General features: G+C 50.9%; 1 protein-coding gene across 1 annotated transcript; it reads right to left on the reverse strand.

Moving 5' to 3' along the window:
- Positions 1-3,327: 3,327 nt before the first annotated feature.
- On the reverse strand, positions 3,328-9,748 carry Dmbx1 (diencephalon/mesencephalon homeobox 1). Its single transcript, XM_051171964.1, is given in 5 exon segments — positions 3,328-3,764; positions 5,438-5,489; positions 5,491-5,787; positions 6,026-6,204; positions 9,586-9,748. Coding segments are annotated over 5 exon segments (1,119 nt in total). The 5' UTR covers positions 9,740-9,748.
- Between the last annotated feature and the right edge of the window lie 1,124 nt (positions 9,749-10,872).

Below are 10,872 nucleotides of genomic sequence, written 5' to 3' on the forward strand. Positions count from 1 at the left end.
CCCCGAAAAGCCCAGAAAAGATAGAGCTATACCATACTCTCTGTTCCCAGTGACTTCTCCAAAGTGACACACCAGCTACAGACAAGTAAGAGTCATGGAGAGTGTCCCAAGACCAGCAGAGAAGCCAGTTATCACAAGACAGGCCTGCATTGTATCCCATCAGCCTCCACTGTAGGCATCTTCGGGAATGAATATGGCTCAAGGCCTGTGCTGCCAGGTTCTCTTTTATTAGCCAATTAGGACAAAGAACAGGTCACAAAGTCACAGGAAGTAAGGCCAAAAGACTGACAGATAGATACACAGGACAGAGCATCATGCTGTACTACGCAGGGGGGGCCAGGGTGGGGGGGGCAGGACAAGGGAAAGCGAGTGGCTTGAGTTTTGTTTCTTCAACTAACAGAATAAATAAATACAATACACGGTGGTTTTGCCACGGGCCGGTACAACCTCTAAGCACAAACAGTCACAAGAAAGCTGGTTTGGAAAGCAGTCCAGATGGCCAGTCAGCCTCCACGTAGAGGTAGGTAGGCAGGCCCCTGGACCATCATGCTCTAGGGAAGTGAGGAAGCAGGGCAAAGGAGACTTCAAACAGGAAGGAGCAGAGAGGTTCTAGTCTTTTCCTAGAAGGGCCTGTAAGGGTTTGATCCTCGGGTTCTCTGTCCTAAGTGACCAGCAGGCCTGGGAGAGAGTCAGGCAACAGTGTCAGGTAGGTGAGCCGGGCCACGCTCATACCCTCTAATTCCTCCAAAGAATTATGCCAGGTAATCCTCCCAAGGGGGCGTGGTTCTCTCTCTCTTTCTCTCTGTCTCTCTGTCTCTCTGTCTCTCTCTCTCTCTGTCTCTCTCTGTCTCTCTGTCTCTCTGTCTCTCTCTCTCTCTCTCTCTCTCTCTCTCTCTCTCTCTCTCTCTCAACCCATTCTCTTTCAGCTGCTTTGAGTATCTGAGTCTGGGACACTAAATTACCTTAAGTTACCTGAGGGTAAAACCCACCTGTGTCTTCCCTTCCCTCTCCCACCTTGTGAGTTTGGGTCAGCAGAGTGAGAGAACTACTGACTAAGATCTAAGGGGTGAATGTTGAAAGCCTGAGGTAGGCCTGGCTTCTGCCACGACAAATTACGACTCCAGGAGGGGGCCTTGCTCTTTAGGATATTGTGGAGGCTTCTGGGAAAAGTGTTAATGCCTAGAAATGTTAGATCCCTAGCCCCAGTGACAGTGACTTGCACCCAGAAATAGATACACCGTTTCAGCCTTGTGCCTGGTCACAGATGAGATATTTCAGAAGCAAAATTTCCTGAACAGTTGGCAAACCATGGGCCACTGACACCTCCCCTCCAGAAACCCTCTGTGTCCCTAAGGATTTGCTAACTTCTCGTCTCCCTAGCCAAAAGTCTCTCCACCTCAGATGTTCGCATGGCTTTGGACTCACCTTCCAGACTCCAGACCCCAGGAGGATGCCCTGTATTCAGAGACCCTCCCATGCCTGCCTTTGGTGCTTCATGCATGGAAGTGGGAATGCTAGGCTGCATTCTAGGCTTTTCTGCCTGCCAGCCCTCTCCTGAGGCCAGTCACCTGCTGTTCAATGGCCATTCAAGCTCACCTCTCCTATTTGCCTTCATGCTTTTCCCGGCTCAAGTTATTCCCTTCCCCACTTTTTACTGGCCAAAGCCTTCTCCTCATACTGACCCCATGCTGACCTTACTAAGGTGGCCACTATTAGCTCTTTAGACCAGCCATGCCAGGCCACCCACTAAGCGTGGGGGTTAGGGTTCTGTGGGGAATCATAAACCAGGAATCTATCCAAGTCATCCCGCCCCCATGGGCATGGAAATGGAGTAGCCCCTAAGGCTAGCACTGGAACCCAAGAAAAATAGGACCAAATCTAGATTGTCTAACCTAGAAAGGAGCTGTCACATTAACTGGGAAACTGAGGCAGTATTCACAGAGAGCTTCAGATGTGCAGGACTCACCACCATTCCTCAGCAGGACAGCAGGACTATTGTTCTAACTTACACACTGCCTTCTCTGAGTGTTTGGGCTGCAGTTGTTACTGTTAAATTTATTTAAAGCCTCTGCCCTGCAAGGTCGTGGGCACAGAACACTGCGTGGTTGAGAATGAACAGAACTTTTTAAGCCATTTTATCCAGACAAGACCATCCCAGAAAGCACTGGGCTTGCCCATCTCATACCACCCTGAACGGAAGTCTGCAGAGCAGGGTTGCCTAGACACATAAGAACAGCCCTTCCCAAGCCAGGGACTAGCTAGACAGAAGCTCCTCCTCCCACAGCTGCCTATGGGACAGGAAGACAACACACCCTGAGATCACATGTGGGCCTATGGTTTCACTCACTGATAAGGAACCCTAGAACCCTGCAGCCTGCCAGGTCAATGCTGCCACACATCCCTCTACAATCTGGGGAGCTGGTACTTCCAAGCTAAGGAAAGAGAAGACAAGGCGACTGTGAGTACCTCCTAATATCGGGGAGATGCTATGGGGGGACATCTGCCTATTGCTCCAGGGTCTCCAAGTAGAACTTTTGTTGAGTTTTGGGGCACAGAATGGAAGACCTGCCTAGAGAGGGTTCAGGTTAAGGGCAGAGATAGGCAAGCGGGGCAGAAGAGAAACGGGAAGGAACAAAACAACCAAAACCAAACCCACAGCCTCAAACAAAACACTACTTGGGGAGTACCAGACACTAATACAGCCAGCACCAAAGGAAGAGACCAGAGGCTGAAGGAAGGCCCAGCAGTTAGATGTGGGTAGGCAGGGGGACAGGGATCAAGACTAAGGCAGTGAATCTGGGGCCGGGGAGGGGGGGAATCAAGAGAAGGGACAGGGAGAGAGTGGGCAGGAGGGAGGGAGAGAGGGGGGAGCACTCTGGAGTGAATTTCAGAGTCGGGGTTAGCAGTGGCAATGTGATGAGAGCAGAGCAGGTAAAGGGGCCTGGGGCAGGCAATGCCTGAAAATATAGTTTTATATGTTTATATTTATATCTCACATTCCACACATCAACTTACTAGGGAGGGCCAGGAGGGAGGAGGCATGACTGAGGAGGGGATCTAGCCAGTTGTCCACCTCCTCCCCATTTGACCTTCACGGGAGGGGGGATGTGGGGGGGGTCCAAGCAGCGCCATGCAGAGGGTGTGTGGGTTTCACTCAGAGCTGAGACTCTGAAGAAAGGAGACAAGGAGAGAGGACGCCAGGCCCCGCAGCATCATCCCTGGGCTCCCAAAGTTAGTTCTTGGAGAACTTGGAGAGCCTTCCGGGAGTAACCATGGGACCGAGATGGGGGAACACCCGAGACCATGGTCGGGTTGGAAACCAGACAGTCAATTTGGGAGCGTATCAAGTCCCAGGGAGGCAGCGTGCTGCTTGGCCCGGAGGCGAAGGTTTTCGATGCTCGTGGTTTTACTGTTCAGGGCTGCTGAGGCGGGTGCCAGGCCTGTAGGGGGCGCCGGCAGCAATGGGGATCCCCACACACCCTGGTGCGCAGCAGCCGCTGCTGACAGGGATTGATAGTAGGACTGGCAGTGCAGGGAGCTCAGTGGGGCCATGTTGACGCCTAGGTAGGGCACCGCAGCAGCCGCAGCAGGCGCTGGGCCTCCCACTTCAAAAGACGAGTAGTGCACCAGGTTGTTGGTGGCTGCCATGTGCTGGCGGAACTGCTCCTGTAGCCGAAAGAGGCTGAGTGGGGACGAGGAGTAGGAGTGGGAGGGGCCCAGGAGGCCGCCCCCTGGGGCTGCGACGGCCAGGCTGCCTGGGGAATCTGCAGAGAACAAGAAACAGGTGCTCAGAACAGGTGGATCGGCCTTGGAGGAGAGGCTCCCTCCTATCCCCTTGGTCCTGCAGCGAAGAGAGCCTGGCCAGAACCATCACCATACCATGTCAGGCAAAGCATCCTCTGAAGTGACCCTCAGAATTTGGTTGAGAGAGACTTGGTGACGCTCCCGAGGCTCCTCTCCCTGGGCATCCATGCCTGAGTTCCTAGGGGAAACCCCTTAATCTTTTCAAGGAATACCCAGGACTCTTATCTTCTCCCTGCAGCCCACAGCTCACAGTCCCTATACCCTCCCTGCCTAGCTTAGGGTTTGTGTCTGAATATACCAGAGCTCTTCTGTTCCTTCTTAGCCATGGCTAGGGGTAGGGGCTCCAGCCCAGAGCAGCTCTGTAGAGAAGAGATCAATATGCCTAGGCCTAAAAAGAACCATCCCGGGCCAAGAGTGGTGGTGTGCATCATTAATCCCAGCTCTCCAGAGGCAGAGGCAGGTGGACCTCTGTCCATTCAAGGCCAGCCTGGTCTACATAGGAAGCTCCAGGTTAGCTAGAGCTACATAGTGAGACCCTATCTATATTACATACATACATACATACATACATGCATGCATGCATGCATACATACATACATTCATACATACATACATACATTCATACATGCATGCATATATACATTCATACATACATACATACATACATTCATACATACATACATTCATACATACATGCATGCATGCATGCATACATACATTCATACATACATATATTCATACATACATGTATACATGCATACATACATACATACATGCATACATACATACATACATTCATACATACATACATACATGCATACATACATACATTCATACATGCATACATTCATACATTCATACATACATACATACATTCATACATGCATACATACATTCATACATACATTCATACATACATACATACATTCATACATACATACATACATTCATACATTCATTCATACATACATACATACATACAAAGAGCATCTTCTAGACCCTCTCAGCAGATGCCCACTCCACAACAGCTCCTAATGAGCTAGACCCCTGAGATGAAAAAGCATGGGCCCAGGTCCTAAGAGAAGTTTGGACCAGGGTGAAATAAATCTGCTGTCCATGGGAACCTCGGGCACCAGTGCAGCGTTCACCCAGCATACACCGCTATGTCTGTACAGGCTGTCAAAATATTGGAACAGCTGAAATAATCGACAAATGGTGGAGAAGATCTAGGCAGCCTCCCACCTGTTCCCTCTCCAGCCTCCTGGAACCACCTATCTAGACCTTCTATGACTCAGCAACTAAAGGGCAAACAGGGTCACAGGTCTGCTATAGCCCGTCATGCCTTACTGCTCATGCTCCTGAATGTCAGAGTGTGACTATCTGTTCTGATCCACGTCACATACGCAGGCCTATTATGCTAGGTTCCCTGACCAATGGTACCACCCACTCTGCCTGTAGCACACTACACACACACACACAGAGAGAGAGAGAGAGAGAGAGAGAGAGAGAGAGAGAGAGAGAGACTGGATTCCCTAACCAATGGTCCCACTCTGCCTATAGTGTGTGCGCACACACACACACACACACACACACACACACACATACACACACACACAACACCCCAAAGCCTCACCTGCCTTAGGGCTGCCCCTCTTGCAGCCCAGCACCTTGCTCTCAGATCCAGGGGCTCTTTTCAGCTTTGGGCTCCTCTGTCCCAGCTCTGGAGTCCTCATCACGGTCAGGCTGATCTTCCGGGGCTGACTCACTGGCTGACTGCTCTGACAGGCTCAGCTGGAGCTCAGCAGGAGGGTCACCACTGGGCAGACTGGGAGGCTGTTCTGCCTCCAGCTGTGTGTCTGAGGCTGGGGCCTCCATCTTGCCTTCTCCGTGGGAGCCCTCTGCCTCCTTCTGCTTCTGGAGCTGCTCCTTCTGCAGGCTGCGCTGCTTCTTCCGGAACTTGGCCCTGCGGTTCTTGAACCACACCTGGGAGGGCCATGGAGAAGGAGCAGTCAGGTGAGGAAAACGTGTATTCTGCGTCTCTAGGAGAGGGTTTAGGTGATAAACCTCCCTCACCCAACCCCATCCATCCTTTCTAAATAGGCACGACAGAAGTAGACGTGTATCTCTCACCACCCAAGCAAACCCCAGCTCTGAGACAACTGGACACCAGATACACGGCTATGCTCATCTTCAAGCTACAGTTGGGAGAGCTGGACCCTACCTGCACACGAGCCTCAGGCAGATTGGTACACATGGCCAGCCTCTCACGCATCACCACGTCTGGGTAATGAGTCTTCTGGAAGGTCTTTTCCAGGGCCTCGAGCTGCTGGGCTGTGAATGCCGTGCGACTACGACGTTGTTTGCGGTGCTGGGAACCATAGCGGGCCTCCAAGATGATGTCTTGAAATGTACAGCCGTTGGAGGGCAAGCAGAGGGGGCCCATTTAATTACGGGAAATAAGCTTTGAGTCTGATTCTGCCCTGACCCACTTTGGACACCCAAACAGCTGTCAGAGCTGACCCCTGAACCTTGAAAATTTGCCATCCCTCTCTCCACTGGCTGCTATTAAAAACCTTTCTGTCAACCTCCACTTTCAGAACTACAGGAGACGAATTCAGTTGCAAGAGTGGTTGTCAGGCGTGTGGGTGTGTTGGGGGGTTGCTCTCCTGATCTGGCTGGCATTAACAGTGTGAAGATAGGTAATACCCCAAGATCCTTAAAGTCTCAACGTAGTAGGCCAAGAATGAAAACACATACTTGCAATCCTAGTATTCAGGAGACTGAGGCCAGGAGGCTTGCAAGTCCAAGACTAGCCTGAGCTATAAAGTGGAATCCTATCTTTAAAAGGAAAAAAAGCCGGGCGTGGTGGCGGCGCACGCCTTTAATCCCAGCACTTGGGAGGCAGAGGCTGGTGGATCGCTGTGAGTTCGAGGCCAGCCTGGTCTACAAATTGAGTCTAGGCCAGCCAAGGCTACACAGAGAGACCCTGTCTTAAACCCCCCTCCCAAAAAAAAAGAAAAGAAAAAAAAGATTCTATAATATTCTGAGATGGCATGATGCTAATGATCTAAAAATGCATGTCTTGATGATTCTGGTACCCTGTGATCCTTAGGTTCTGGATATTAAGACATCCTAGCACTAGAATACTGACCCTTAGCCATGAAAAGCCAGCTTGTCAGCTGATGTTTGTCTCGAGGACAGTTTAGGGGAAGTCTGACTGGGTACACTGCTTCTCTATCTTTCACATTAACTCTCATCTTCTTCCCTGGTCTATATGTCTCTGATGGAAAGACATGAGATTCCTAGTCTCATTTCCTAAGCAGAAAGTTTAGCCCTGGCAGGGCCCTCAGCACATGGGAAAGGCTTATTGCACTCAGCCTTGACCCTCTCAGGCTGCCTCTGTGTTTGGTAACATGGAAAGCAGCCGGGAAGATATCTCCCTAAGGCTAGTGTCTAGTTCTTTCCCCTTCTGCCTGACTGGTATCTGGGCTGCAAGTTCCCATCACACAAAAGTGGACCACGTTAATGCTGGAGTGAACGCACGTTGCTTTTGCCTCTGAACAATACCACAGACTCCTCCTCTTGTACTCTGGTGCTTGGAAAGCTTCCAACAAAACCCAAAATGGAAAATGTACAGGAAACTCCAGACTTTGGGATACTTCTCCAATTAAAAGAGGGACCTTTTTTATAACTTGTCCCAATCCCAGCCCAGGCAGACCTGAAATCTCAAGTGTTCCCCTTGGGCAGGAGGAGTAGGAGCCACTTGGCACATCCACTCTGGTAGAGAGAGAACAGCTCGGCCTCCTACTGCTAGCTCCAAGGACTACAAGGAGTAGGGTGATCAAGGGGAGACCAGGCTCCCTAGTGCAGCACCTGCCATGGAAGGTAAGATTTCTGTAAGAATGCTCTACTGGGCTATTTCCTCCTTAAAAGTTGGCAATTTGGAAGTGGGCCAAATCCCCAAGTTCCTCTGCTCCTATTAGTGGGCATGAGCCTCTGTCCTAAGCCCTCTCTATAATATAGCTCTGGAGCTAGATGCCACTCTCACATTGGGCAAAGGGGATTCATTCCAAACTAGGGACCTAGCCGTGGCTGCGGCAAGTCCACACTGACCACCACCACAGTGGACACACTGTGTCTACACTGACCTAAGAAAGGTGACCAGGGACTCAGTTGCTTAGAGACCTGGCAAGGTCTAAAGCAGTAGGACTGGCTGCCATATCCTCCCTGCCGGACTGGTACCCCAAGGCGGGCGTGGCCCTCAGATCCTCTCTCATTCCTGTGCCTTGCGTCCTGTTGATCCTTTCCCCTTACGTGCCTTTTGAACGCTCCTGCCACCTGGCCTGTAAAAGCTTTCCTTTCTTCACCATCCCATCATGTTGCCCTGAGCTGTCCCACCACTGACTCTGGTCCGCATGCCTTCTCGTGCCTGGCTCTGTAGACACTTGGTTTTCAAGGACTCCTAGGAAGTCCCTTACAACCACCTGGCATGGGCGTGGCCCCACAGTGCATCAGGATGGGCTTGGACTGGGACATCGTGGACTGAGTGGCATCGTTTCCCTGGAAACCGAGCCCATTATCTGTGTCATTCACTCCTTCTCATACCATTGCTACTTTTGGATATAAAATGGGCTGAAAGCTCACATGTTAAGCATTTTGTCCCCAGCCAGTGGCACTAGGAAAAGGTGATTTGACCATGAAGCTGCTAACTTCATCAACCTTATCGAAATCCATCCATTGATGGACTCATGGCTAATGGACTGGCAGGGGATAAGGCTAATGTGGAGGAAGCAGGCCTCTGGGGGGTACATCTTGTCCTCGACGCGCCTTCTCCCCTCTCTGCTCTCTGCCTTCCATGAGGTGAGCGGCTTTGCTGTGACATGCACTCTGACATGATGTCATGATACAATCTCACAGCAAATGGAGCCAGTCAACCAGGGCTCAAAACTCATAAAAGTGTGATCCAAAAATAAGTCTTTTCTCTTGTTAAATTATTTCTCTCCAATATTTCATCACGGCCACGGAAACATCGGCACAGAAACCAACTGAGAGGACTGACTACTGCTCTCTCTCTCTCTCTCTCTCTCTCTCTCTCTCTCTCTCTCTCTCTCTCTCTCTCTCTCTCTCGTGCTTGGAACTCGTGTTGGGCTTTGAGTGCTAGTGACTTTCAAGCATAGCCATGCTTTGCTGGCCACGTCACACAGCCTGCCAGCTGCCTGAGCGCCACCACTGTCCCTAGATGAAGCTTGGGTCCCGAGAAGAAAGGTGAATGGCAGACAGCTAACAACAAGTCTGAACTGAGCCTCCGTTTCTTTGTCTATGGAGAGAGAAGAGAAGGGGCAAGGGAGAGCCACACAGTGGCCTGGCCATGAGCGCCATCACTATCTGTGTCTTCCTGTGTCCAGTCTCCTCCTGGGCTCTTCCAGTGACTTCCCAATGAGAATTCCCTGGGCTAGCCCTGTACCTGCTCCCTGAGTCTCCACATCTAATGAACACCTCCTTTGAAGGCTTGTTATAGGAAACTGAAGGCTGAGGCAGCCCCAGGACCCAGCTGGCAAGCAAGCGGTATTCTGCAGGTACTTGCACAGATGTTGTATAAATGTGCCGCCAAAGCCGGAATAGCACAGATTTTGACTTGTCATCTATGTTACTAAGTAACCAAGGGCTTTTTGAGGTACCTAGAATACACTGTTCACACACCCCATCCCCTTCTGCCTTCCATAGGCTCTTTTTTCATGCCCCCGTGTCTTGTCCCCATGGCCAGATCCCCAGGGCCCTTACCAGCTAGGCGCTCAGCCAGTGTAAGCGCATGCACTGATGGCCGGTAGTCAGGGGCATGCTGGGCCTGCTGGGCTGCCTGCTGATGCAGGTTGTACATGGCACTGAGTGAGTTCATAGCGTGTAGAGAGTAGCCATTCACCCCATAGTGCTGCATGGCGGCATCTGCCTGCAGGTGAGAAGGAGAAGGGTCGTGAGGCATGGCTGTTGACTTCTATCCTGAGAGAGACATCAGCCCCAGTCTAGAACCTCAATGCCCACTTTACTCAGCCAACCTCTCTGACTCTCATTCAGTTTCCAAATCAAGAAAAGGGCACTAACGGGAGGGCTAACCTGGGGTTGCTGAGCACTAAGAGAAGCCTTTCCAATACAGCCTTGGGTACTGTGTGCTCAAAAATGTTAGTCTTAGCTAGGCAGGAAGCCCGTTTGTTCTTTTTGTTTTTGTTTTTGTTTTCCTCTCAGCACTCGGCCATGGAGGCAGGAAGATCAGGAGTTCAAGGTCATCCTCAGCTGTAGAGCAAGTTCGAGGCCAGCCTGGACTACATGAGATCCTGCCTCAAAATAAACAAGTTAGTCTTCGTGAGGGCCCAGTCCATTTGCTACGTCATTGAATTCCCCGGACACTTACTCACATGCACATCCACTGACTTACTCACACATGTATCTATTCAGCCCACACCATTGCATTTCTCTGGAGCAGAGTCCAGAGCTGGATTCCCCACGGGGGCATTTGCTCTGATGAGAGGTAATTTAAAACCCTACTATGCTTCGTAGACATAAAAAGCCATCACTCTTACCATTACACATTCATTGCCGTTGCCTCTTTTAGTCTCACAAATCCCCCAAAAGCAAGCAAGCCAAGAATCACAAACCCCTTTGCAGACTAAGGGAAAGAAGAGTGCCGTGCTAAGGCACACGGTCAATCTAAGGCATGCCCCCACTACATGGCACTGAGGTCGCATTCTTTCGCAGTCAGTTTCTCCAAGAAAGACATCTCAAGGACCGATCTTTGCTACTGAGATGCCTTGTATGAGCAAGAGGCTGTCCAGCCCCCACCAGCCCTAGGTCCCCTCTGAACCTTGCAGTCATTTTTATCTGAGCACCCAGCCTGGATCAGCTTGAAATGCCACATTTGGAAAGTGGCTCCATGTAGGTAGCCACCCAAAGGTACAAAGGTATATTTGTTATCTGGACACAGGAGGCGGAAAGTGAAGGCCACGGTGATGCTGGTTCTTTTCCTAGGGGAACATGCTCAGGTGTCTCAGCTCCCCATTCGTCCTGAAATAGACA

The sequence above is a fragment of the Acomys russatus genome, chromosome 29 (genome assembly GCF_903995435.1).
Source record: "Acomys russatus chromosome 29, mAcoRus1.1, whole genome shotgun sequence".
Classification (NCBI taxonomy): Eukaryota; Metazoa; Chordata; class Mammalia; order Rodentia; family Muridae; genus Acomys; species Acomys russatus.